Raw genomic sequence first — 24,645 nt, 5'->3', positions numbered from 1 at the left:
TCAAACTTCATAATCAACCTAGTCCTGTTCTGTTCTGTTGATACCCACACGCTCCTTCGCCTAGGCTGAAAGAAAACAAATAAAAAAAGCCACGACTAGAACAAATCGTACCGTTTCCCATCAACTCCCTTTTGAATTCCATCACCAAATGATCTGGACCAACACCCAACGCTGCAACTCAGAGCGTATTTCTCCTGCAGAAAGGAGATGAAACGACTAGACCCACCACATAAACATCCGTCACTCACCCTATCCTCTCCCAATTCCCAAGGACGTCCATGACCACAATACTACTGCTGGGCTTGTGGCAGTTGTGGGGGCTGCTGCTGCTGTTGCTGCTGCTGCGACTCGACCATACCGATACCGCCTTCTTTCCACTTCTGAAACTCGTCCTTGGCTGCCTGGACTTCCTCGTGGCTCAGGCCTTTCATCCACGAGTTATTCGTAACAAATTTCTCCTTTAGGCGTTCATCGCGCAGCTCTCTCTGGAACGCCTGCTTCTCCTCATGGAAAACCCTGTCCTCTTCCGAGTCGAAGCTGGTGGTGTTGTAGATGAACCACTCCGAAGTGAATTTCTCAAACACCATCTTGGACGAGTTGAGGCAAATCCTAATCACCAGGCCCTCGTCATATGCAAGTGGCTTGGGTTTATAATCCTCTTCGGATATACCCTCCGTTGCGGCGGCGTGGTTGCGGGAGAGGAATACCCTCTGGAGTTGCTTGGAATCTACTCCTTCCGTGGGCTCTTGACGCATGTAAGAAGAGATATAGTATTGCCATTGTTGGATGCGCTCCATCTCGTCCATGTAGAAGGTGGTGTCTTCCTTCTTCAACCAGCGGACGGAAGCTTCCTTCTTGCCCGGATACTGATGACACGTTAGCATTTATTGTATTTCACTTTCTTGGCAGAGATACTTACCCAGCTGATGACGAACATATCGGCATCCTTGATGCACTTCTCCGCAAATTTACGAGCGCTGATCTCGTTCTGGAAGCTGGTAGTCTCCTGCTGACGACTCTCCAAGTACGCTCTCACGAGCTCCTTGGTCTTCTCGCCCTTAGCGTCTGGGTTGTTGCAGGCAAGACCAATGCGGCAAAGTGTTTTGAGCAGATCTTGGATTGTGTAAATTGTCCATCCCTTGCGAAGATAGTAGTGCCGGAGCACGTCTTGATACCGGCTCTCGTCAATCTCGCCGTTGATGAAATCCTCAATCAGCTCAACGGTACGAGGCCAGAATGTCTCCGGGTTCTTGTCGTCAAAATAGTGCAGACCTGGGTTGACCATGCCAAGGATCTTTGCGGGCTTAACAGCAGTCTCCCGGCGGATCTCCTCAAGGACACTGTCTTTGCTGGCCTTGACGTCCTCGAGGCGCTTATACAGCGTCTGGAAAACAGTGAAGAACACATACATGTTCTGGTTGCAGTAAAAGTTGTACCAGGCACGGGCAAAGGGCGCGTCCGCCTTCAGTTCACCATCGACATCGACAAGTCCATCAGGCTTGCCGTCCTTGGTGTTCTCCAAGACGATGGGACCAATTGTTGGCAACCAGCGGTCATTTGAGACCTCGGGGACAGCCCGGTCTTCTGGTGCATCCGGCATCTCCTCCTCATTTGCAGACCCAACATCCGGTGTCGTCTCCTTGCTTCCTGTTGCTGCGCTGTCTTCCTTCTGGCCCCGGCTGCGACTGCCATTACGGCCCGGGTCAAGGACGCCGCGAAGTAGATCGGACTTCTTACCGCGTCGCGTCCTGCCATTGGTGAGCTCAGCGGGCGCGGAGTCTTCTTCATCCTCTTCTCCAGAATCTTGGTCGATATCGGCAATTCTCTCTTGTACCTTGTCCTCCGGAAGGTCAAAGAATGCCGGGATGAATGTCTCAAAGAACTCCAAGATGCGTCTCCTCTCAAGGGCGTTGTGCTGGCCGCCAACATTCGCATAAATGACCATGAAGCGAAGGAGGTCAAGGAGAAGATCCTGGTCTTGGAACCCGTACAGGAACTGGTAACGAGGTATCTTCGCCTTAGTCGCTCGCAGTCGGCGTTGTTCTTCGTGCTTGGTCTTGATAACATCGACCAGATGCTTGGCGGAAAGATTGCGCTTGTCGTTCGTCTTGACCTGAATACCCATGTGGTCCAGGCTCTTGAGATGCATCGTTTCGGTTTGGCTCTGCCAAACTTTCTCCCATTCGCGCTATTAATTCGGTTAGCAAACACACACTATCAGCAAACGATAGGTTAAAGAAATGTTGATCCGTACCTGTGTAAATCTCCACTCCTCATCCTTTTGCTTCAGGCGAGCCATCACTATAGGCACAACGGCGAAAGGGTTCTTAAACATTTCGTTGGCGACCTCGCAGCCCTTCTCTGGCCCATAGATTTTCTTCAACACGCGCTTGTAGATCGAAGTACTCTGCCCACCAAGACCCGCAGGCATCTTGAAATGTTGCCGCTCCGCAGGGGTAAGCGTAAGCATTTGTTGGGCGATCGGCTCCAGGAGCTGGATGCACTTTTGGTTGGCTTCGATGTAAAAGTCGTAGTCGTGTCGCTCCTCTTCGATGCGATGGAGTCCCTCTTCGTAACCGTTCTTGCGATGCGCAACGAAGCCCGAATCTTCCGAAGCCCACGTCGGGTGTGAGGCCCAGCCATCGTTGAGGACCGAATTGCACAGTTCGTCGCGACCGCTGCAAGGGCGGAGACGTTCCTGAAATCCCGTGATGGTTAGCGCGCTGGGGGAAAAAAAAAGGCTACTATGGAGAAGACACTTACCCGCCTAGGGAGAAGGCGATAGCTGGGACCGAAACCACGACAGTTGCTCAAGGAAACCTTGCCTGGCGGTGGTTCAGGCCGGTTCTCAACGACCTCTTCCGTGCCGGTGTGCCTAAGCATGTTTCTGAGGGTAATGAGCAATTCGGGGTTTCCACCCATGAAGTGGTTTGCTTTGTAGATCAACACATCCTTCTCGATCAGGTCAAGATTCCACAGGTTGATGAGTTTCATAAACTCGCCCATCGCAGTCCTATTGCCAATGTGCTTCTTGACCCTCTCGAAGAATTGTACATCATCCTGGCCGGATGTCGAAAGCGGGATCGGGCCAAGCGGTTCCGGCATGACGGGAATCAATGTAGGTTCGACGAAGTTGCCATCGCCGACGACGGGCTTGTGTGATAATTTGGCTCGCTTGTTGGTGGGTGCCGCCGGCTGAATGGTTGATCGCAAACTCGAGACGGGCGGCTGCTCGGATGCGGGAGGTGCGGTGGTGGGAACGGCCTTCTCCACACGAGGACGCTTCTTGCTCTCCTTGCTGGCGCTCGGCGGAGGCGCAAAATTGCCGACCGGTGGCATCTTGGGCTGTTGATCACGGGCAGGAAGGCCTGGTTGAGGAGTTGGCGTAGTAACCGCCATCGCCGCGCTGTCTTCCGGGCGCTGCTGGCCGGCCGGTCGCGTTTGCGCGGCCGATTCGGGAAGAAATTGCTTAAAATCCTCGAGCAGGTCGGGCGCCGCGTGAAATAAAGTGGTCACTTGAGAGTAGACGTCTTGGATCGGTTTTTGTTCGCGCTGGTAGGTTTGCAGAATTTCGAGAAATTGCTTGTAGATTTCGGGTTTGTCCTGGAAGCGATTCTGCAAAAGAGTCAGTTCGAGTTCGCACTCAAGTTCCATGTCAAGTTCAGACGACAGTCTCCACAAAGGCTTCCCAGCCCCATCCTTGCCACGAAAACTGCTCCCACTTAAGCCGCCGCCGGCCAACGGGAATGCACTCACTTTGATCTTGTTAACATAGCTAATTGCATGGTTAAACTCAACCGGTCCCCGTTTTTCGATGATTGCTTGATGAGCCACGCTGCCGTTTGAGTTGGGCTGGCCGGCCACCGTTGGTGTGGGCGTATGCGCATTTCTAGGCGCTGGCCCAGCATGGGTGCCAACAGCTCCGTTCTGGCCGGCTGGGACGGATCTCTGCTGAATCGGACTGGCATTCTCGAAGGGTGCATTCTGGTTAGAACCAGGGAATCCAGCAGGGCCATTTTGTGCAGGCACGCTATACGCCACCTCAGGGCTCTCAATGCTGTGCTGCACAGTTGATGGCGGCCAATTCCCTGGTCGTGCACTTAGGAAGGCCTGACCAGGACCTGATGTTGGTTGTGTAGGTTCGAGTTGTGGCGCGCGACTTCCACCGATCGAGAACGAGGTGGAGCCTTGAGGTGTCGTAACGCGAATACTATTCGGGTTGTTCTCCAAGCCGCACTCGATGCGGTAGCCGGGTGGCAGGAATGTGTTAAAGCCCTGGATTAGGTTTGGATGGCCCGCGAATAGCTCGGAAACTCTTGTGATAACCCCGGGAGTATTTATGCTGCTTCCGGTTAGCCTGCTTCTAGAGGAGACTGTCGAACACGGAGGGCCGACATACGTTTGGCTCTTGAAATCCTTCATAATGTCCAAGAACTTATTGTATACGTCTGGTTGCTCATGGAACTGGACCTTGACCTGATCGAGATAGCTCAGAGCGTCCTGTGTTGAGAATACCGTTAGCATCCACTGGCGATTGAAATCGCACCCTGCCGACCGACTAGATGGATTTACTCACGTTAAGAATCGGCTGTTGACCTTGGGGCATTCCACTAGGGCCAGAAGGCATGGGGTGGCCAGCGCCCATGTTGGAGCCAAAGGGCAATTGTTGCATGCCACGCACACCATCCTGCTGTAACCCCCGACCGTTCTCCTGCTGGAGAGGACCGCCAAAGAGAGACGCCGGTCCGCCCGACCCTCCTAGGGAATTATTTAGGCCGCCGGGGCCGTGAGACATTGGGGCAAACATTTGATGTTGGGTTGTCGGCGCAGCGCCAGGCCCGCCGTGTGGAGGATGCCGACCGGGTTCATGTTGTAACTGCGGGCCGAAAGCGGGAGCAGGTCCCGTGGGTGCGCCAATGGGCATGGAAGGAGCAGAGCCTCCGTGATTGGCAAGCAAACCGCCGGGGCTATGGATGGTAGTTGCAACTCTAGAGGCAACCGGTTGGTGGATGGGGATCGATCCGGCACTGCTGTGGTGAGGGGTGGCGGCGGGCTGATAGGGTTCCCGGTGCTGACGTTCGGCGTCGTCGCGTTCCCGTTCTCGCTCGCGTTCGCGGGTCTGATCACGGTCTCTCTCTCGTCGTGCTAGTTCCTCCTGTTGGATGGCGCGATGTCTTTGCTCCTCGAGTTCGCGGTCGCGGTCGCGATCAAAGGGGCCACCGCCATGCAGAGGCTGGGGCTGGGAGTTCATCGTGGTTGGACTGTTCGAAGGCTCTGGGGGTAGGCGTCAGTTGCAATGCCGTGGACGCGAGATGCAAGAATATGCTAGGGTGATGCAGGAATGAGCTGAATGTGACCGGAGCGCTGGTGGGGGGTTTGGAGCGGAGCAAGTTTTGGTTGCGTGATGAAGTCAATATGGTGAAAAGGACAAGGCTTAAAAGCGGGAGTGTGGTTGCGGCAGGCGCTTGCTTGCCTGAGATCGGCCTCACCTAGTTCGGCGAGGCGGGAGCCCTGGGAGCTCTCTCAGGGGACCAGGCAGGACAGGGCAAAAAGCTGGGCTGGAAGAACACGAAGAAGGGGGGGAGCTTGGCGCGTACAGCTGCGACAGGTGTCATAGAACCTCTCTGCGACCATCGATGGACAATGTCCTCTGGATTTCGGATGCTTAGACGGCCTCGACTGGACTTGGATTTTGGCACGGCTGTCGACAACAAGGGCTTGGTTCAGTAGATGATTTTAGCGACCAAGTGGATGTCGGGAATCAAACGTAGCAAGCAGTTCTGTGTCGCAAGACCGGCAACCGGGGCGCAGATCTCTTTCCGCCTTTCCAACTGATAGCGATAAGGCGGCAAAATGTCGGCTGGGGCCCTCAGCCCGGCCCAAGCCCAATTTCACCCAATCAGAGCTCATCAAATTCACTCCTTTGCTGCTCCTGACCCACTGAGGCTTCTTATCGTCCCTACTCACCCCTTACGTATCTACACTATCGCCGATGGAGCCCGAATATGACACAAGGCGCGCATTTCAGGAACCAGTGACGGGATTTGGCTGTTTTGATCGGATATTTCTTGACTACGAAGCTGAACGGTTTGCAAGTTCGAAGCCCATCACGCAGAGATCTCAGAAAGAATTAGTTTGTTATTCAGTCTCGTGTTCTACCGCATGGACGTTGTTTGGGCCGATTCAACGCCGTCAACGCGCGGTGTCATCATCATCATTCGTGTCATACGCGGTGGGTCCCATTTGAAGACCTGCCGGCGGCTACCGCCTACCATAACTGTCAGGGTGACCAGCATCAGTTCTCAGACAACCAGACCAAAATCCACAAGCATCACCGATAACGCGTTATCGTGAGCTTTATCGCAAGACCGGATGTCCTCCAGCTCCTATTGTAGCCCATCACAGTATAATCGCTAAAATCCAAAGGCTTTACTCCTGCTCAGAAATACTTGAATCAATCTCAACGTCGTGTATCCCGCCCATCCATGACAGTCAGGCATAATTCCGAACGCCTTTCAAGATCCACTGTTCGATCAAAGTCTCAAGGTCAGCATTTCCGCGACAAAGGAACTTCGGGTAAGAAAGTGTATAGTGGGGACGACGACAGTGGACGCAAAATGGGAACCGAGGTGAACCTACCACTTCGCCATTGACGACAGTACTGCCTACACTAACAACTTCGATGTCTCCCGGTTGGATCTGCGGTGGCATAGTGTCAGTATAATCATCTCAGCTTGAGGAGGGTGTACTATGTTTTCTTTTTGTTCTCTTACCCGTTTCACCCCATCCTTCTCCTCCCACCAGACCTCCGTATCACCGCCCACCGGCTTGACCTTCTCGCCCGCCGGCCATGGGCTGGTTGGAATCAAATGAGCCTCAACAAACCTGCGCAGGTTGCGCTGCGCTCTCCCCTGTCCATCTTCGCCTTCATACGCATTGGCGCCCAAAGCGCTGTAATCTTTTGGATCTTCCCATGGCTTCCGTGGAAGGCTGTCTATGGCCGAGTTGAGGGGTGCGAGCACGGTCGTGTTCTTAGCAGGATCGTCTAGGCGTTGTGACGAAGGCTCGATGTTCCTTAGGAATCTGCAATGATTGAGATGTCAGTTAGTACTTGGACGAGCAGAGTTGGCAGCACTGTTTAGTAATATATGGAATGCGACTCACCCTGCAAAAAGGTTGATGCTCTTATCCCGACCCATAACATCCGAAAGCATGACCGAGCTGCCGCCCCCTGCGTTCGCGGGGCCGTCTGCTTGGGGCGCTCCGGAAGGCGGCATGGCTGAGCCGAGTCCTCCGGCAGGCTTTACAAGTGGGATTTGCGCGTGGTCGGCCGGCTGCGGCTGCGGTTGTCGCTGTATATCGGAAGCTGTCCGATGCAGAGGATGAACGAGTTGAGCTAAGACGACTGCAGTTGGCGCAAGGACGAGGTAAGGCGTGAATCTCATGGCCGTCACAAACAAAACTCAAATGGTGAGCTCTCTCCTCTTTGGTACCATCCGAGTGTTTGGTCACCTGCACAGAGATGTAAACGAACGGTAGCGAGCGAGCCATCGGATTGGATGTCGGCGATGACGTACGTGCGACCTGGGGGCGGGGAAGCAGTCAATCAAAAGCGATTGCCGCGCTGCTGTTGTGTGCTTCACATCTCGTGATGTCCGTGGACTTTGGGTTGAAGTTGTTAAATGATCCAAAATGATCAACCCCACGAAGATTGGAGGTGTTCGGTGAAATTGATGTGGTTCTGTTAGAAATCGCTTCTCCTTACATTTCGGGTCCACCGTGAGGTTGATTTAGAGCTCATGTACCTAGGCGGCCAGCTGGCCATAACATTGACAGGCTCGCGATACGCAGGCTGTATGCAACACGCACTGCAGTCAAACGGGCAGAACATGCTCATTCATCAGACTACAATCTTTTTCTTGACAGCTGGGTATTCATGGACAGCAAGTGATATCGTCAAAGAGCACAGATCTGCCAATGACACTGTTTGTTTAGGTAGAAGCGGAGAGTATCACATGCCACAGAAAGCACAAAAAGTCAAGAGGGACGGCACCCTCCCGTCGCTACATTGACCTGGAGCCAGGGCATTAGGGGAGCGTGTTCATCATCTGACAAGCCTCGACGGCTGAACCGAGCATTGCAGACAGGGTCACGTATCAGGTACCCGGAGATGCTGCCCTGACCGACTTTCAGAGTTCGGTTCGACGTCTGCATTACGGGACGCGTTTGATTACATCTGATGATTCGGGTTTTGTACAGCCTCCCATTTGGAGACGAAGCATTGAGCCAAGCTTTCGAAGATGGTTGATCTCGAAAATGCTGGGGTTGTTGGGTTGTTGGTTGCGTCGAATTTCACATGCCTCAAAGAGTGGCACCTCCAACCGTCACCCACACGAGAAGCGGCAGCCGCCCGCCTTTGATTGATTGGGGGAGGTGGAGACCTAGCTGGCTTGGCCGGCTCGTGACTCTGTGGGGAATCCTGGGGATCAAGCATGGGGATTGGGCCGGTTCCATTGGGGAAGGAGAGAAAGCGAGGATCAACCAGGCGACCAAACTTTAACTTCCTAGCAGCTTGGCATTTCGCCAAGTGCGCCAAGATGTGGGAATGGAAGCCCAGTGTGGGATATCTGGACATGGTGGCATCGTGTGCATCAGCTTCGGCGGACATCAGAGTCAAAAAAGACCAAAAAAGCTTCTCTCCGAAAGGATTTCCACTGAAGTTCGGCGAAGGGCCGCGATACGTCTCAATAGGAATTTGTACCGGAGTGTGAGTTGCATGGAGCCTCCTGTTTTGCATCTTGAACCCCACAGTGGAAAGAGTGGGTGAAATGTCTGTGGTTGTGCTGTGTGATGTTATTTGCCTATTTTCCTTAGTGTTGTCCGCTTTTGGGTCTCTGTGTCGGTAAGCCTCGGTACATTTGCCGGACGGCCAGGTCCTCGGCCAGGAATCGGCGGCGAGATCCAAAGCACACAAGTCCCTTGGAGTGGATGTTATGATGCCGTAAGCCGTCATCCTTTGTTCTTTGTCTCAACAATGTTCTCGATCAACAGCACCTCTGTATCGCTCGAGCTGGCGTCGGGTTCCAGTGTGTCGTGGGGAAAGAGGATGAAGATGTTTCGACGGCATTTCACATCGTTTCGGATATTGTCTGCCTGACCTGGATTGGAGAGGGAGAGAGAGGAGTAGGTAAGGTACCTCCTCTTGTTGGAGAAAAGATGGAGATCCCCGTGAGTGACAGAATCATTGTTATGGGGCGACACGCTGCCAGCTGCTCGTTTCGCTGAGAGCCCACCCACGCTCGACCTCGGCTCACGAATCAGGGTGTCAGCAATACCAACACAACCCGGCCCCGGTTCCATTGCTAGTGCCCGTGGTTCGGAAAGTCCAAGGTCGACCGACGCTCCCGTCCCTCGCAACCAAATAATAACCAGGCCTGCATTCCTGCCGCTTACAAACTCCTTCTTCTTTTTCTTGACCTGCATCCCTCTTTTTCTCTTTCATCCTCATTCACTTCAGGTTTTTTCTTCCTGTGAGGTACACATCATATTCATAATGGCGCCCAGAGTTATTGTTGTTGGCGGTGGCCGTAAGTTAACATTCCCACTTGAGCACTGCGCCATACCCCGCGCGCGGGCCACGACATCCGGCATTCGACATCTGGCGGTGTCATCTTGTCCACGGGCATTTTGCTGACAGTTTGTTCCGCATGCAGTGTCCGGCCTGAGCGCTGCTCACACCATCTACCTCTCCGGTGGTAACGTCGTTGTCCTCGACAAGCAGGGTTTCTTCGGCGGTAACTCGACCAAGGCCACTTCCGGCATCAACGGTGCCCTCACCAGGACACAGGTTGAGCTCGGCATCCAGGACTCCGTTAAGCAGTTCTACGATGACACCCTCAAGTCTGCCCGTGACAAGGCCAGGCCCGACCTCATCAAGGTCCTCACCTACAAGTCCGCTGCCGCCGTTGAGTGGCTCCAGGATGTCTTCAACCTCGACCTTACCCTCGTTTCCCGTCTCGGGTAAGTAACCCCTTTATATGGGATGCTCTGTCAAGAATAACACGGCTAACTCTGCCTTCAGCGGTCACTCCCAGCCTCGTACCCACCGTGGCCACGATGCCAAGTTCCCCGGTATGGCCATCACCTATGCTCTCATGCAGCGCCTTGAGGAGCTCGCCGAGACCGAGCCCGAGCGCGTCCAGATCATCAAGAAGGCTCGCGTTACCAGCCTCAACAAGGAGGGCAACAAGGTCACTGGTGTCAAGTATGAGGTCAACGGCGAGACCCAGTCCCTCGATGGCCCCGTCGTCCTCGCCACTGGTGGTTATGCCGCCGATTTCACTGCGGACTCCCTCCTGAAGAAGCACCGCCCCGATGTCTACGGCCTTGCCACCACCAACGGCACCCACGCCACTGGTGACGGCCAGAAGATGGTCATGGCAATTGGCGGTAACGGCATCGACATGGACAAGGTTCAGGTCCACCCTACCGGTCTCGTCGACCCCAAGGACCCCAACTCCAAGTGGAAGTTCCTTGCCGCTGAGGCCCTTCGTGGTGAGGGTGGTCTCCTCCTCAACGGCGATGGTGACCGCTTCTGCGACGAGCTCGGCCACCGTGACTACGTCTCTGGCATGATCCACAAGGAGAAGGATAAGGGCAAGTACCCCATCCGCCTTGTTCTCAACTCCAAGGCTTCCAAGGCCCTTGACTTCCACACCCGCCACTACTCTGGCCGTGGTCTCATGAAGAAGATGACCGGCCAAGAGCTCGCCAAGGAGATCGGCTGCACTCCTGAGCACCTTCAGAAGACCTTCCAGACCTACAACGCCATCGCTGAGGGCAAGCAGAAGGATCCTTGGGGCAAGAAGTTCTTCCACAACTTGCCCGTCGATATCAACGACGACTTCCACGTCTCCGTCATGGAGCCCGTCCTCCACTTCACCATGGGTGGTATCGAGATCAACGACAAGGCCCAGGTCCTCAACTCTGAGCAGAAGCCCTTCGAGGGTCTCTACGCCTGCGGTGAGCTTGCCGGTGGTGTCCACGGTGCCAACCGTCTCGGTGGTTCTTCCCTCCTTGGCTGCGTTGTCTACGGCCGTGTCGCCGGTGACTCCGCCAGCAGCTACCTCTTCCAGGAGGCTCTCAAGGGCAACACTGGCGCTGCCCGTCTTGGTCAGATTGCCCTCCACATCGACCCCTCGCAGCCCGGCAAGATCTCCGTCCAGTGGGGCGGTGAGTCTGGTGCTCAGGCCACTGCCAACACTGAGGCCCCTAAGAAGGACACTGCCGCCGCTGCCCCCAAGAAGGAGGACCCCAAGGCTTTCACCATCCCCGACAAGGAGTACACCATGGAGGAGGTTGCCAAGCACAACAAGAAGGAGGACCTCTGGGTTGTCGTCAAGGGTGTCGTCCTTGACCTCACCAACTGGCTCGAGGAACACCCCGGTGGTGTCCAGGCTCTTCTGAACTTCATGGGCCGTGACGCCACTGAGGAGTTCGAGATGCTCCACGACGACGAGGTCATTCCCAAGTATGCCCCTGAGCAGGTCATCGGCCGCGTCAAGGGCCAGAAGGTTACCCTCGAGATTTAAATTGAGTTTTGCGAAGTTGCCTCTTCAAGAGTTGATTATACCAGCCCTACTTGGACAGTTTCCGAGAAGGGTAACAACACCGGAGTTGAAATGTAATGATGGGCTTTGGTTAGTCTCGGCGGTCGTGTAAAACTCATTTGCCAGGGATATGCATCTTTGTCTTCACCAGCGGTTTGGAATACATGCTGGCGCCACATGTTTGTACTTTTATGGGTAGCCTTTTTCTTTTATGTCATGATGATAGCCATGAATCTACTTTGGAGCAGGAAGGGAGATGAATAAAAAGACAAAAACTTCAAGTCCAACATGTTCGTTCAACTCTGTGATTTTTAGTCCCCCGGTGTGCTTGCTTGGGTCATCTTGAAGATCACACTGAGCGATTAATTGTTGGACATGGTGTAGTGTATACCTGGAAAGTCTAGATCAGCTCAGCTCATTCCTGTCTCGGTCAAGGTTCGGTACGTGCCTTTAGTTTTCGCTCGTGTCCCACATACGGTGTGTTATTGGCGAATCGATGCCGCAACGGCAAGGCTCGGGTGCGTCCGGTGTCCGGTGTCGGGACTTGATGTAGCGAGACAAGCGAGGAAGTTCACCTCGGGTATGTATATGCACGCACGATGTAGGGGACGTCAGTCGTCTAGACTCATAGTTACCCTTGCTGACTCTTGTTATTACGGTACTTTTTCAGTTCCATCATCAAAGTGCTCGGTGTTTTCACACCTTGACACAGATTCTTGAAGTTTGGTCTGGACCGGTTCACGTGTTGCAGGTGATAGATGGGAGGGTACCTAGAAGAGATATAGGAATTTTTGGCCACAGTCACTTACTCGGTGGACAAGTCTGATGTTGTGGAAAGCCGAGCTGGGACCTACCTACCTGACATTGATACCTCTAGCAACACAAGTAGGCACATTAGCACTGTTCAGTTCAACACTATTTGGTTATATAGGTTTTTGCCGTCTGACTGACCAGATCTGAAGAGTAACTGCTGTGTACAGCACACATGCAACAGAATAGAGTCAGTTTAACTACTTTAGAGGTAAGTATCTTGTGTCGAGGGTAAGGTCAGCTCAAGATGTGTAGGGTAGCTGATTACGTGCATTAAACGAGCGGGTGCGGAGTGTGGTTGGTGGCTAGCCGTTTGGTTAGTTCGGTTGGTTGGTTGGTATAAGTAGGTAGTGAGTTCTGTAGTTCTTGTCAGCCTACCCACGAAGCTGTCTGCCACATGCCATCACTTGGTTATTCATCAGGGAACAATGGTTGTAATGTTGGACCGCGGGACACTTGAGAACCAGATGGGGAATCTCCACGAGTTAGACAGTAGGTACGTAGACACTAGACAACAACGCCATGTGGGCCTAGTTGTCGAGTCGATGGCAGGTATTTGACGAAACGAAGAGTCGCTGTCATCTTGATTAAAGGAGGGAGGAGTTTTGCTGACACATACATGGAACTTCCGTAGTGGAAAAGTTTACATTTCTTACCTTAACTTTGGTATAAATGAAAAACATATGATGTAAGTAGCAAGCACACCAGGTGTTTGGCGCTCTGTAAAAAGACCTTTTGTTGTCTGTGACCATCCAACGAGGTAGTCTATGTCTCAGACTTGTGAGATCGACATCTCTACCTATTGTTCCGAGATCCGAGTACAGCCTGATCCTGTAATCAGAAGACTGGAAAGGATCGTAGATAGACAATGAGGGAAGTTAAGGCATCGTTCAGAGTTGAGATGTCAAAATTGTCGAGATGAGGAATAATGGCTTCCTGAGAGAATGAATCTGCTACGACGGCGATTTGTGTAGATGAGGTGTCCAGATATCTGAGCGAGACTTGATGTAATAAGTTGTTGTTGGTTAAGTCATCATAACTCGGCTATGGTCTTCATTCTTAAACATAAAGACCTAAAGCCAGGAGGAACCAGTCACTCCATGACAACAGTGGCGGTGTGTGCCATGTCTTTTTCTGCTTGCAAGCGAGTCCAGGAAATCCTTGCTGTAGTACATACCTCGCTCAAGTGTACGTATCTGGTAGAAGAACTCTACATGATGTGTGCTTTCCGTCCATGTCCAAGTGCAGCAATAATAAGCATGCTGTCCTCCCACTCGCGCCGCTCGGGGGCTGAGAATTAGTGACTAACCCATAACGTTCTTCCCTTGGGTTTTCTGTAACAAGCTGTAAATAATCAGGCGTGACCCGGAAGTCACACTTGATTATTCTGTGGTTAACCAATAGCTTGTCTCGGTAGTATGGCTTGGGGGTGAGAGAGATAAGTTGTACGACTCTGACAAATTGAACTCGTTTTTGGCTTTCCACATGAATTCCTTTGGGGCGTCTCTGTGTCGAGCTTTTGATCATCGTATGTACACTGGTAGCTCTTTATCTCCCGAGTAGGCCACTTAGTCCACGCGAAGCTGAACGTTCGGTGTCTTGGTACCACAGCGAGATGGGTAGTGGAAGGAAGAGAGACACTTCACACATGTGGAGCGATGATTTGTACGACATGAACAGAAGACCTACAAACCACGAAGAAAAAGAACTATTTATGTACCTATAGGGAGGTGGAAAAACAGAGACGTCTGCCAAGGTGCGTAGGTCGAATAACAATATGAGTCTTCGCATGCTGGTTGGGCAGTGAAATCCAGGCGTGCTTGACGGCACCACCTCATGTCTGAAATAGTAACATGATTTTTTGAATGTTTTTTTCAGTCTTAGATAGGTACCGAGCTAACATGTCTCACCACAATCTGGAGATGAGCTTGGTGTTGAATATGATGCTGCTTGGTTCGTTGTCTCTCCGTAAGGCAGGATGGTGCTGTGCCACGAGGAAGTTCCCAAGCGCAAGGAGCGAAAACTTGATGTTGGATTGTAGGTATCTGAGGCAATCGTCCGACACTCAGCCACTGCGTCCACCAACAATACTTGAGACGACTAGTGGAAGACCTGGATCTCCTCACACTCGGATATGACGTCCCCGTACTTGAGGAGAGGAGCGTCAATGCTGAAGCCATTGAGACATGGAGTGATAGACTGAAGTTCCTTGCGAACATTCCGGAAATGCCCTCTAGATGCGCTAGTGCAATACTTTTTAGTAATTAAATTTCACTCGCTAGTTTTCTTACCATTCAGCGGAAGCACCACTGGGCGCCAAGTAAGATTCCCTGGAGGTAGTGCCACGGGGTACAGATGCAGGCATCAGAACTTGGCGACAGTTTGTTCATGACAATTGACCTTTCTGGAATGCCCAAGTCTTTGCCTATAGAGAACATCCAAGGTATTTCCATGTGTAAGTAAAAGCGAACAAACCATCAAAGCGAACAAACCATCCATGATGCCTCTTAGTGTGGAGATGATTACTCCCCCACAATGCTACGCAACTGAGAAGCTGGTGACAGATCCAGGGGCACTGGCCTGGAGGCCTTCCCCACGGCACGAAACAGCAACGAATGCCTGATGGTTCGGATGACGGGAGTTGCCGTAACGGAAGTTTTAGGTAGTTTGCGTGTCGGACACGTCTCTGGCGTGGTACTGGACAGCGGTTTCGCCGTTGCTTGATGTGATCCTTCCGGTACTTCACGATATACTGTGTAGGTGTGCCCCTCCAATAGAAGCATCTGACGGGCTCGGTTCATAATTGTCTGCCACTTCCGTTGGCACCTCAACGTCGCTTGCGTCGATCATCCGTGAGGCTATTCCCGCACTTGAAGCTTTTTGAGCAGACCAAGAGGACTATGACAAGAATCGCGTGTTGGAAGGAATTGACTGTCATGATTGAAGATATCTCGTCTTGTTCTCGTCATGGCGTAGTTGCGAAGTGAGAGGAGTGCGAATAACCGAACGGCCTGCAGGTCACCGGGGGTCGGCCGGAGCGTGTGGGCACTAGCATCTCAATGGGGATTAGTCTGGGGATCAGGGAGACTTTCTGACGAACGAGGCAAAGCGCCAACGAGGCAAGAAGGGTGGATGGAGACATTTTGGTGGGCCTCTGGGGAAGGTGCTTAGGTGCGGTTCCTGGTGCGTGATGCCCTGTTCATCCCATCGCATCCAATCCGGATCACATCCCATGGGGTCTGAGTGGTGTCGTCCCATGGCAAGAGGCACTCATGGGACTGGATACTCTCCGGCTCATCATGGGTATCCCTTTCGCAAAGCTTCTATTTTGCAGCCCCCGGTTTTACCAGGCCTGTAGGCGGCGTGCAGCAAGGCAATTGCAGGCCAAAGGAGGCCAAACTGAGCACGGGCGGGCTTGCCGGTGTCTGGGGCAGGCCGGGACGGATCGGCCAATCAGAGCGCGCCCTCCCCGTGCTGAGAGAAACTGTGATCTCGAAGCGTCCAGTCCGCCTGCCCATCATGATCCATCCACTCACCCACCCGTCGACCCATCCACCCATCCACTGCCAGCCAGGACTCCATCCTCCCTCCTACCTTCTCTCTGCCTTTCGCTGCGTCCTGTCGTCTTGCTGCGTCTCTGGCCCGTTCGTTCGTTGCGCTCCAGACAGGGACACAGTCACGGACACACGAAGACACCAGCCCCAGGCCTCGCGACCCGGCTCTCTGTCAGACGGGACACCAGTCGGACGGGACTGTCGCTGTCATCCCATAGCCAAATCTAATAAACCACAACGTTACCCATACATACAGCCTACCGTCGAGAACTACAGTCGAGAACTACAGTCTACACCCTACCCAGACCTAGCCCGTCTGTGGTTCCCGCCCACCCTCGACAGCCTCAAGTGCCACCAGTGACCCGGCCACTGCTACCTCCTCTACGGTCGCTACGCTACGCTACGGGGACCCCAAGACATCCATCCCCATTCAAATGGTTCAACAACCGTCCAACCTCATCATCGTCAGTCCGCGACAACCCCAGCGGCAACGACACTGAACAACCCTGGCCTGACTGCCCTCGACCTTTTGCGCCATGGCGATCTTCGCCATGGGCTGGCAGAAGCCCGACAATGTCGCTGGCTCATCTGCCCCGGCGATCATGGTCGGCCTCTTTGTCGCCACAGGCGGCTTACTCTTTGGCTATGACACTGGGTAAGGAAGCCTCTCTCCCGAATGCACTCAGGCGCGCCAAACACGTCGATTGCGATGGACGTGCGATGGAACATGGGATGGAATATGCGACGGATATGTGCTTGGTGCTGCATGGTCGCAGACCAGACCCTCGAGATAACATCAGATCAAAAGGCTAACTATGCGCCTCTCACTTATAGAACCATCAACGGCATCCTGGCCATGAAATCATTCAAAGATCACTTCTCGACCGGCTACGTCGACGGCAACGGACAGCCTGGTATATATCCAAAAGAGAGCGCGTTAATCGTTGCCATGCTCAGCGCCGGAACAGCCATCGGAGCCTTGCTCTCTGCGCCTCTCGGAGATTACTATGGACGTCGCCGGTCCCTTATTGGCGCCATCGGAATCTTCGTAATCGGCGCCATTCTGCAAGTTTGTGCACACAATATTGCTCTGTTGGTGGCAGGAAGGTGTGTACTTTTACCCTAGGCTTTGCTGGTGGCTCGTTCCTGGACTAACGTGACAACATCAGGACGGTTGCCGGTGTTGGTGTCGGCATTGTCTCTGTGCTTGTCCCCTTATATCAGTCCGAGATGGCACCCAAGTGGATTCGAGGAACACTGGTGTGCACATACCAACTCTCCATCACCATGGGGCTTCTTGCCGCTGCCGTGGTTAACATCCTCACATACAAATTAAACTCAGCTGCTGCCTACCGGGTACCAATGGGACTTCAGCTAACTTGGGCCTGTGTCTTGGCCCTGGGTTTGACCGTGTTACCCGAAACTCCCCGTTACCTCATCAAACGTGGAGACAAGGACGCCGCTGCCCTTTCACTCAGTCGTCTGCGTCGACTGGACATCACTCACCCTGCGTTGGTCGAGGAGCTTGCCGAAATCGAAGCAAACCATCAATACGAAATGACGCTGGGTCCCGATTCTTACAAGGACATTCTCTTCGGCGAACCTCACCTTGGCCGTCGCACGTTCACGGGTTGCTGTCTGCAAATGCTGCAACAACTCACCGGCGTGAACTTTATCATGTATTATGGAACCACCTTCTTCAATAACGCTGGCGTCGGAAACCCTTTCAAGATCACTCTCATCATGCAAGTCATTAACGCGGCATCGACCATACCCGGACTGTTTGTGGTCGAATCATGGGGTCGGCGTCGGCTTCTGATGGTGGGCGCCATCGGCATGGCCATCTGTCAGCTGCTGATCGCTGCCTTCGCGGCGGCCAGCGGCTCCAATAACCTATCAGCACAGAACAAGGTCCTCATCACCTTTGTTGGGATATACATTTTCTTCTTTTCTGCATCCTGGGGCCCGGTCGTGTGGGTCGTCACCTCCGAGATTTATCCGCTGAAGGTCAGGGCCAAGTCCATGTCGATATCTACGGCTTCGAATTGGCTCCTCAATTTCGGCATCGCCTATGGCACCCCGTATATGCAAACAAACAGCGCAGCGAGCAACGAAACCTCGATAGATCTCGGCTCTAAAGTGTTTTTCGTATGGGGAGCGTTTTGCATAGTAGCGGTCGGCTTTGTATGGTGCATGGTATACGAGACTAGCAAGATCAGTCTCGAGCAGATCGACGAGATGTATGAGAGAGTTGACCATGCGTGGCACAGCAGGCGCTTCGAACCGAGTTGGAGTTTCCAGGAGATGCGAGACTTTGGCTTCTCCGATAGCGGCATACCGCCAACGCAGCAGCAACAACAACACCAACCACAACACCAGCCACAAGTGGAACTCCAGCAATCGCAGTCACGCACCAGCAACGCGAGTACGTCTCAAACCGACACAGGCGGGAGCAATAACACCGCGGCGTCGCAAGACGATAAACTTGTGGCATCTCTGGGGAATATCGATCTCAGTTATTAACGTCTTCCTGTTCGAATTTCACGCTTATAGGTGGGGAAACCGCCGGTCGCTTTTGGGCTACAATCTGCCTCGAGCTTTCTCGATATCAGCGACGGAGTTAGCGTGTTGGAGTTTTGGAGCTTTTTGGATTTGGGAAAATTACTTTGGGTATCAACTGTTTGGTTATTATGCTGAACATTTTGTTTTTGACTCTGGGTGGCCTTGCTTTGGGGGCGCTGTATCTCTTGATTCAGCTTTGTGTCTTGCAGGCCGGATCCTATGGATAAGGGCTTCGGATAACGCCCATCAGATGCTTTTCAGGATGTCTGTTCGTACATTGTTGGTTATGGGCAAGTCAACCAGTGTACATGGTGCAGTTATCTGGGCGCTGATAAGGTTTGTGTAAGAATCAAAGATGATGGCGCTCTTCGTGGCGCGAGCTGGTTTTTATATCCATTACAGAGAACAACGACCCTCGAACAACGTGTCATCATTCTGATGGAAACGTGACACATCTATGCACATGTACCTCATTGTGCAATTTAGATAGTCCGTGTCACAGACAGGCGGGATATGCTTGATGGAGTTCTGAGGCTACCCCGAACGAAATACGCAAGTAACCTTGCAGTGATGCTGACGGGATGGGCATCACGTTTTGGCGAAACCACCCTGCATTGTTTTGGTTTAACCTTTTAACGGTTACGAATGACCAACGACTAACATCAGTACGACTGGTACCTACATTTATTCAGGAAGGACGATGCAACATCAAGGGCTGAGTATATACGGGGACAACAGGAGACGGGCATGTGGCCCTATGTCTGTGGAGGTTTGATACCCATCCATATTCTGCCTTCAGATGTTAGTCGGCTGATGCTGGCTGGATTCATCTCATCCGATCTGGATCATCCGAACTCAATTCGAGGTTGAGATGGGGTACACAGCCAGGCCTGGAACTTCGCACTTTGTGGCACCTGGGATATCGGGTAGCACAGAGAAAGCCATTGCGTAGCCTTGAGGTGTTTGGTAGGTCATTTGGGGCTTCTTGTGGTCATTTCGTTCCCGCTGGTCCTGCTTCACGATTTACATTGGCCCAGCGCCTCGTTTCCTCCCAGCTTGTATCATCTTCAATTTATTCGACTCATAACTGCTTCCGACTGGAAACCTTACGTTTGGCTCTTATAGTTCCCGGCCCCGAATTGCACTTCCTCAACCACAAGATCGAAGCCTCAACTATCTGTGTTTCTACCATGACGGACTACCGAAGCCTCTTTTTCTCTTAAAATAGTTATACATCCCAATCATGGGCGTGTCGCCCGCACTTGCTCTCAGCCAGACAATATCAGTCTCACGTCTGTGGTAATCCTTGGCAACAACTACCGCCCCGGATACTTACTGACCGGTTCTAACAAGACGTTGTTACCTTCCGTTACCAACTGCGCCGGCATACAGGTTTCGGACCGACCAAGGCAGCCGCCCCGGGAGCCTGGTTTAGCTTTAACAACTGCCCGTTATTGATTGGTGCCCGCAAACCTGCGTGAACCAACGTCGATCGGGTCCGACCATGATGCGTCCGGGGAAGGTGGAGCATCCCGCTTCAACCCGTTTGTGCTCCTCTGGAGGATCACAACTGGAGATAGGTACGACACCGAAACTGGCATGGACGACACAAACATACGGCTCGCGGTTGCAAGCGCAAGTGCAGCAACCCCAGGAAACGCATACGAACCTGAACGCCACTACCGTGCCTGCCAACGGAAGCTACCTTGGGCGCGGGGATTGTGTCATTGTCAAGGTGAGTCCCGCTTTCCTAACCCGGCCGGGAATCCGCAGATGATATCCGGATGATGATATCCAGTCTCTGACACATGTTTACTTTTCCAACTCCACCCATTCCATTTTCTCTTGGTTCTGAGCAAGCAAGGGGTTGAGTTGACCAACTTTGGGATAGCTATTCTACCAGTTTTGGACTCTTAAATACCCTCTCCCAGCAACAGTCTTCCTCGCTCAGTTACTCTTCACCAATCCAGTCTACGCGGGCTCGGAGGATAGACGGAACAACAACCCAGGCTCAGGAGATTTCGGCACACGACTAGTACCAAAATCCTTCCTCGACTTCGACGGAGTTTACCAGCTCGAGGGCTCCTTCGGCGACCATCTAACGACTTCGACCTACCTGGGCATTTCCACCTTTTTGTTTTGCCTGTTGGGCATCTTTTTCATATCCCAAGGTCGACGTGGGGTGAAGCAAATCTGGGGGACCTTCAACCCGGGGTTCTTCGTCATGGCCGTCTTTACCTCGGCTTCCTTCTTCCTCCTCGCGGCTCTTGTCCCTCAATGGACATCCGCTCAACATGAGTCTGTGACTGCAACGTCATCTGGGCCTGGTGTATTGAGCGGGACGGCGGCGGGGGATTCCCCTATGTTCACCTTCCCAGCTTCAGCTGACATCGGACCAAACCTCTTACCCAACATCTTCGACCCGCAAGCAGTTGATGTTCAGAACGTTTGTCCAGGATATACAGCTGCAAATGTACAGAAGACGGAGAAGGGACTTACGGCGGATTTGTCCCTCGCTGGCCCTCCCTGCAACGTCTATGGCAACGACATCGAGAACCTGAAGTTAACTGTTGAATTTCAGGCGGACAACCGCATCAACGTTCAGATCCAACCTCGCTACATTGGCCCCGCTAATGAAACCTGGTTCATACTTCCTGAAGTGCTTGTGCCCCGACCAGAGGCCGAGCCTAATGCAGACGAAGCCGGAAGCAAGCTGGAAATCTCGTGGTCGAATGAGCCCACCTTCTCCTTCGCAGTGAAGCGCAAGGGGACTGGAGACGTTCTGTTCACGACTGAAGGTCGTGTCCTCGTTTATGAGGATCAGTTCATCGAGTTCGGCTCCTCTTTGCCCGAGAATTACAATCTATATGGCCTCGGTGAGGTTATGCATGGTTTTAGACTGGGAAACAATCTTACACGTAAGTCTCCTAACACAAATTTGTGCCGGGGATTGCATCTTACTAACACCTTTTCAGGCACGCTGTTTGCTGCGGATGTGGGTGACAACCTCGATGCCAACATCTACGGAAACCACCCAATCTATCTCGACACCAGATACTTCACCAAGGATGAGTCTGGAAAGTTGAGCTACGTTTCTAGCCCGACAGACAAGAACGCCAAATACGTCTCGTATACGAACGGTGTCTTCCTTCGCAATGCTCATGCACAGGAAGTGCTCCTTCGACCTGAGGGTATCACCTGGAGGACTCTCGGTGGAAGCATCGACTTGTACTTCTTTGAGGGACCTTCGGCTCAGGATATCATCAAGTCCTATCAGCTCAGTACGGTTGGACTTCCTGCAATGCAGCAGTATTGGACTCTTGGCTTTCACCAGTGTCGCTGGGGATACTCGAACTGGACTGTTGTGAAGGATGTCGTTGACAACTTCCGCAAGTTTGGCATCCCGCTGGAGACAATCTGGAGTAAGTATACCCTAGTCTCTTTTGCTTCAATAACTTCTCTTTTCATGCTTCTTGCTGACTTTTCGAAGCCGATATCGATTACATGAAGGGATATCGTGACTTTGAAAACGATCCTGATCAGTTCAGCTATGAGGAGGGCGCCAAGTTCCTCGAGGAGCTCCATCAGAACCACCAACATTATGTGCCCATTGTCGACTCGGCTATCTATGTCCCAAACCCTGACAAGCCAGAAGATGATTACGAACCTTACCACCGCGGACTCGAAGCTGATGCCTTCATCATGAACCCCGATGGTTCCCTTTACATCGGTGCAGTGTGGCCTGGCTATACCGTGTTCCCGGACTGGATCGGTGCGGCCCTCAACGGTACAGGTACCGTAAGCTGGTGGATCGACGAGTTTGTTAGGTACTACAAGAAGGTCGCTTTCGACGGCATCTGGATTGACATGAGCGAGGTCGCTTCTTTCTGCATCGGAAGCTGTGGCACGGGCAACCTGACGCTCAATCCGGTTCATCCACCATGGGGTCTTCCCGGTGAGCCAGGTGCTCTTGTGCTCGATTACCCCGAGGGCTTTGAAAAGAGCAACGCAAGTGAGGCATCCTCTGCAACATCGGTTCACAAAACGCAGTACCCAGACCCCACGACCACAGCCAGCACCACTAGCACTACTTCTTACCTCAGGACGACACCGACTCCTGGATCCCGCAATATCAACTACCCACCATATGTCATCAACAACTTCCACGGCGACATTGGTACTCACGCCCTCAGCCCCAATGGTACCCATCATGGTGGCACAGTTGACTATGACTTCCACAATCTGTTCGGCCATCAAATTCTGCATGCAACCTACCAGGCACTCCTCAAAGTCTTCGAAGGAAAACGTCCCTTCATCATCGGCCGCAGCACCTTTGCTGGTTCCGGCAAATGGGCCGGTCACTGGGGCGGTGACAACTATTCCCTCTGGGCGTTTTTGTACTTCAGCATCCCCCAGGCATTGTCCTTCTCCATCTTCGGGTTCCCCATGTTCGGTGTAGACACCTGCGGCTTCAATGGCAATGCCGACAACGAACTGTGCTCACGATGGATGCAGCTCAGCGCCTTCTTCCCCTTTTACCGCAACCACAACGTCCGCGGCGCCATCAGCCAGGAGCCCTACGTGTGGAGCTCCGTGATCGATGCGTCCAAGAAGGCGATGAGGATCCGATACCTCTTGCTGCCGTACATGTACACGCTCATGACCCAGGCCAGCCTGTCTGGAAGCACGGTCATGCGGGCTCTGTCGTGGGAGTTCCCGCAAGAGCCGTGGTTGGCGGACGCGGATCGCCAGTTCATGCTGGGCAGTGCGGTGATGGTGACGCCATGCCTGGTTCAGGGCGCCAACACAGTGGACGGCGTGTTCCCTGGTGTTGGTGACGGGACCGTCTGGTATGATTGGTATACGTACAAGTCGGCCAGTGAAGGGGTGCAGTCTGGGCAGAATGTAACGATCGATGCACCTCTGGGACACATTCCGGTTTTTCTGAGGGGTGGCCATGTCATCCCAGTGCAGGAGCCGGGCATGACTACGACGGAGAGCAGACAAAATGAGTGGAGTGTCATTGTTGCGCTTGATGGTGAGGGTAAGGCGAATGGCACCTTGTATCTGGATGATGGTGAGAGTTTGGAGCCGGGTGAGAATGTGAAGTGGGTTGATGTGAGTTTTTTCCGTTCTTTATACTTTTTTCTCTTCACTTTGAGTGTTTAGCTGGTCACTTGCCACTCCTCTCGCAAGAAGGTCGAGAGTGCTAACAGGTTTTGGCTGCTTTTAGTTCACGGTTGAGAAGAACTCACTTCAAGTGACACCTCAGGGCAAGTACCCTGACCAGAACTCACTGGCCAACGTCACGATCCTGGGAGTGGCCGAGGCACCTCTGAGGGTGTCTATCAATGGTGATTTCCTCGGATCAGGTTCTTGGTCCTACGACTCCGAGGGCAAGTTCCTCTCGGTGACCGAGCTGCAGGACAACTTCAAGGAAGGAGCGTGGACATCCAACTGGACGCTGTCGTGGGAGTCACCCTCGAACTCGGGCTCGTCTCCTGTTCAGGGAGGCGGCGGCAGACTCGAGTTCAGCATTTCTAATCTGCTCTATGCAGCTGCTTTTGGCATCATTTTTGGCCGTATGTTTGTAGTTTAGTTGATCCGACGTTCAGCCAAGCGCAGACAACTGGTCTGCATGGAGAAGTATCACGGGCGCTTGAAGCTCGACATGCTTTGATAAGCGAGCTTGGCTATAGTTGGTTTCGAAGACAATCACGATGAACAGCGGAGCAGATATCAAGTTATTCAGATCATGTTCCAGTTTTACAATGACGGGACTTTTCGTTGGGCGCAGGAGTGCATTGTGATGATGTCGATGACCAAAAGTAATGAAGCAATGGACCTTGCTAAAAAGTGCATACCGTAGAAACTCGCGAAATTCGCCATCGTCAATCTCCTCTTTGGGCGCCGGACAGGGGGCAGATCTGTACAGGGCAAGCCCGAGTCTGTACGTTGAAACGCACGCAAGTTAGACTGATGGGCAATGTCCTCGACACTAACTTGAACTGGACAGACACATCTGCTGGTGTATGCGTGCTTACGGTGCGCCGCGTTATGCCCTGTCCGGCGCCCAAAAAGGAGATTGACGATGGCGAATTTCGCGAGTT

At 52.9% G+C, this 24,645-nt stretch overlaps 6 protein-coding genes across 6 annotated transcripts; 4 read left to right on the top strand and 2 right to left on the bottom strand.

Moving 5' to 3' along the window:
• Window positions 1-173: 173 nt before the first annotated feature.
• On the bottom strand, window positions 174-5,251 carry B0H65DRAFT_562183 (uncharacterized protein; the record flags this gene model as incomplete). Its single annotated transcript, XM_062830192.1, has 6 exons — window positions 174-866; window positions 920-2,188; window positions 2,255-2,698; window positions 2,764-4,342; window positions 4,400-4,500; window positions 4,577-5,251. The coding sequence occupies 6 exons, from the start codon at window positions 5,249-5,251 to the stop codon at window positions 291-293; spliced, it is 4,644 nt and encodes a 1,547-aa protein (XP_062685657.1). The 3' UTR covers window positions 174-290.
• A 1,118-nt stretch (window positions 5,252-6,369) lies between these two features.
• Window positions 6,370-7,867, bottom strand: B0H65DRAFT_6913 (uncharacterized protein). The gene is made up of 5 exons (XM_062831278.1): window positions 7,766-7,867; window positions 7,165-7,512; window positions 6,774-7,083; window positions 6,640-6,699; window positions 6,370-6,525 (listed from the first exon to the last, which is right to left on the bottom strand). The coding sequence occupies exons 2-5, from the start codon at window positions 7,443-7,445 to the stop codon at window positions 6,493-6,495; spliced, it is 684 nt and encodes a 227-aa protein (XP_062685656.1). The 5' UTR covers window positions 7,446-7,512; window positions 7,766-7,867; the 3' UTR covers window positions 6,370-6,492.
• A 1,416-nt stretch (window positions 7,868-9,283) lies between these two features.
• B0H65DRAFT_6840 (FAD binding domain-containing protein) lies at window positions 9,284-11,609 on the top strand. Its single transcript, XM_062831273.1, has 3 exons — window positions 9,284-9,587; window positions 9,714-10,020; window positions 10,082-11,609. Exons 1-3 carry the CDS (start codon window positions 9,554-9,556, stop codon window positions 11,589-11,591), a joined length of 1,851 nt encoding a protein of 616 aa, XP_062685655.1. The 5' UTR covers window positions 9,284-9,553; the 3' UTR covers window positions 11,592-11,609.
• A 2,711-nt stretch (window positions 11,610-14,320) lies between these two features.
• On the top strand, window positions 14,321-15,143 carry B0H65DRAFT_437652 (uncharacterized protein; the record flags this gene model as incomplete). Its single annotated transcript, XM_062825325.1, has 3 exons — window positions 14,321-14,456; window positions 14,702-14,768; window positions 14,984-15,143. 3 exons carry the CDS (start codon window positions 14,321-14,323, stop codon window positions 15,141-15,143), a joined length of 363 nt encoding a protein of 120 aa, XP_062685654.1.
• A 1,164-nt stretch (window positions 15,144-16,307) lies between these two features.
• On the top strand, window positions 16,308-18,597 carry B0H65DRAFT_562179 (putative glucose transporter rco-3; the record flags this gene model as incomplete). Its single annotated transcript, XM_062830191.1, has 4 exons — window positions 16,308-16,628; window positions 16,808-17,080; window positions 17,143-18,488; window positions 18,527-18,597. Exons 1-4 carry the CDS (start codon window positions 16,510-16,512, stop codon window positions 18,595-18,597), a joined length of 1,809 nt encoding a protein of 602 aa, XP_062685653.1. The 5' UTR covers window positions 16,308-16,509.
• A 1,442-nt stretch (window positions 18,598-20,039) lies between these two features.
• On the top strand, window positions 20,040-24,134 carry B0H65DRAFT_413739 (glycosyl hydrolases family 31-domain-containing protein; the record flags this gene model as incomplete). Its single annotated transcript, XM_062823862.1, has 5 exons — window positions 20,040-20,270; window positions 20,427-21,453; window positions 21,511-21,957; window positions 22,026-23,653; window positions 23,769-24,134. The coding sequence occupies 5 exons, from the start codon at window positions 20,040-20,042 to the stop codon at window positions 24,132-24,134; spliced, it is 3,699 nt and encodes a 1,232-aa protein (XP_062685652.1).
• Between the last annotated feature and the right edge of the window lie 511 nt (window positions 24,135-24,645).

This window comes from Neurospora tetraspora (genome assembly GCF_033439725.1).
Source record: "Neurospora tetraspora strain CBS 560.94 chromosome Unknown B0H65scaffold_1, whole genome shotgun sequence".
In the NCBI taxonomy this organism is placed as follows: domain Eukaryota; kingdom Fungi; phylum Ascomycota; class Sordariomycetes; order Sordariales; family Sordariaceae; genus Neurospora; species Neurospora tetraspora.
Note: the sequence above shows the minus strand (reverse complement) of the source record. Positions and strands in the feature narration are given on the sequence as shown.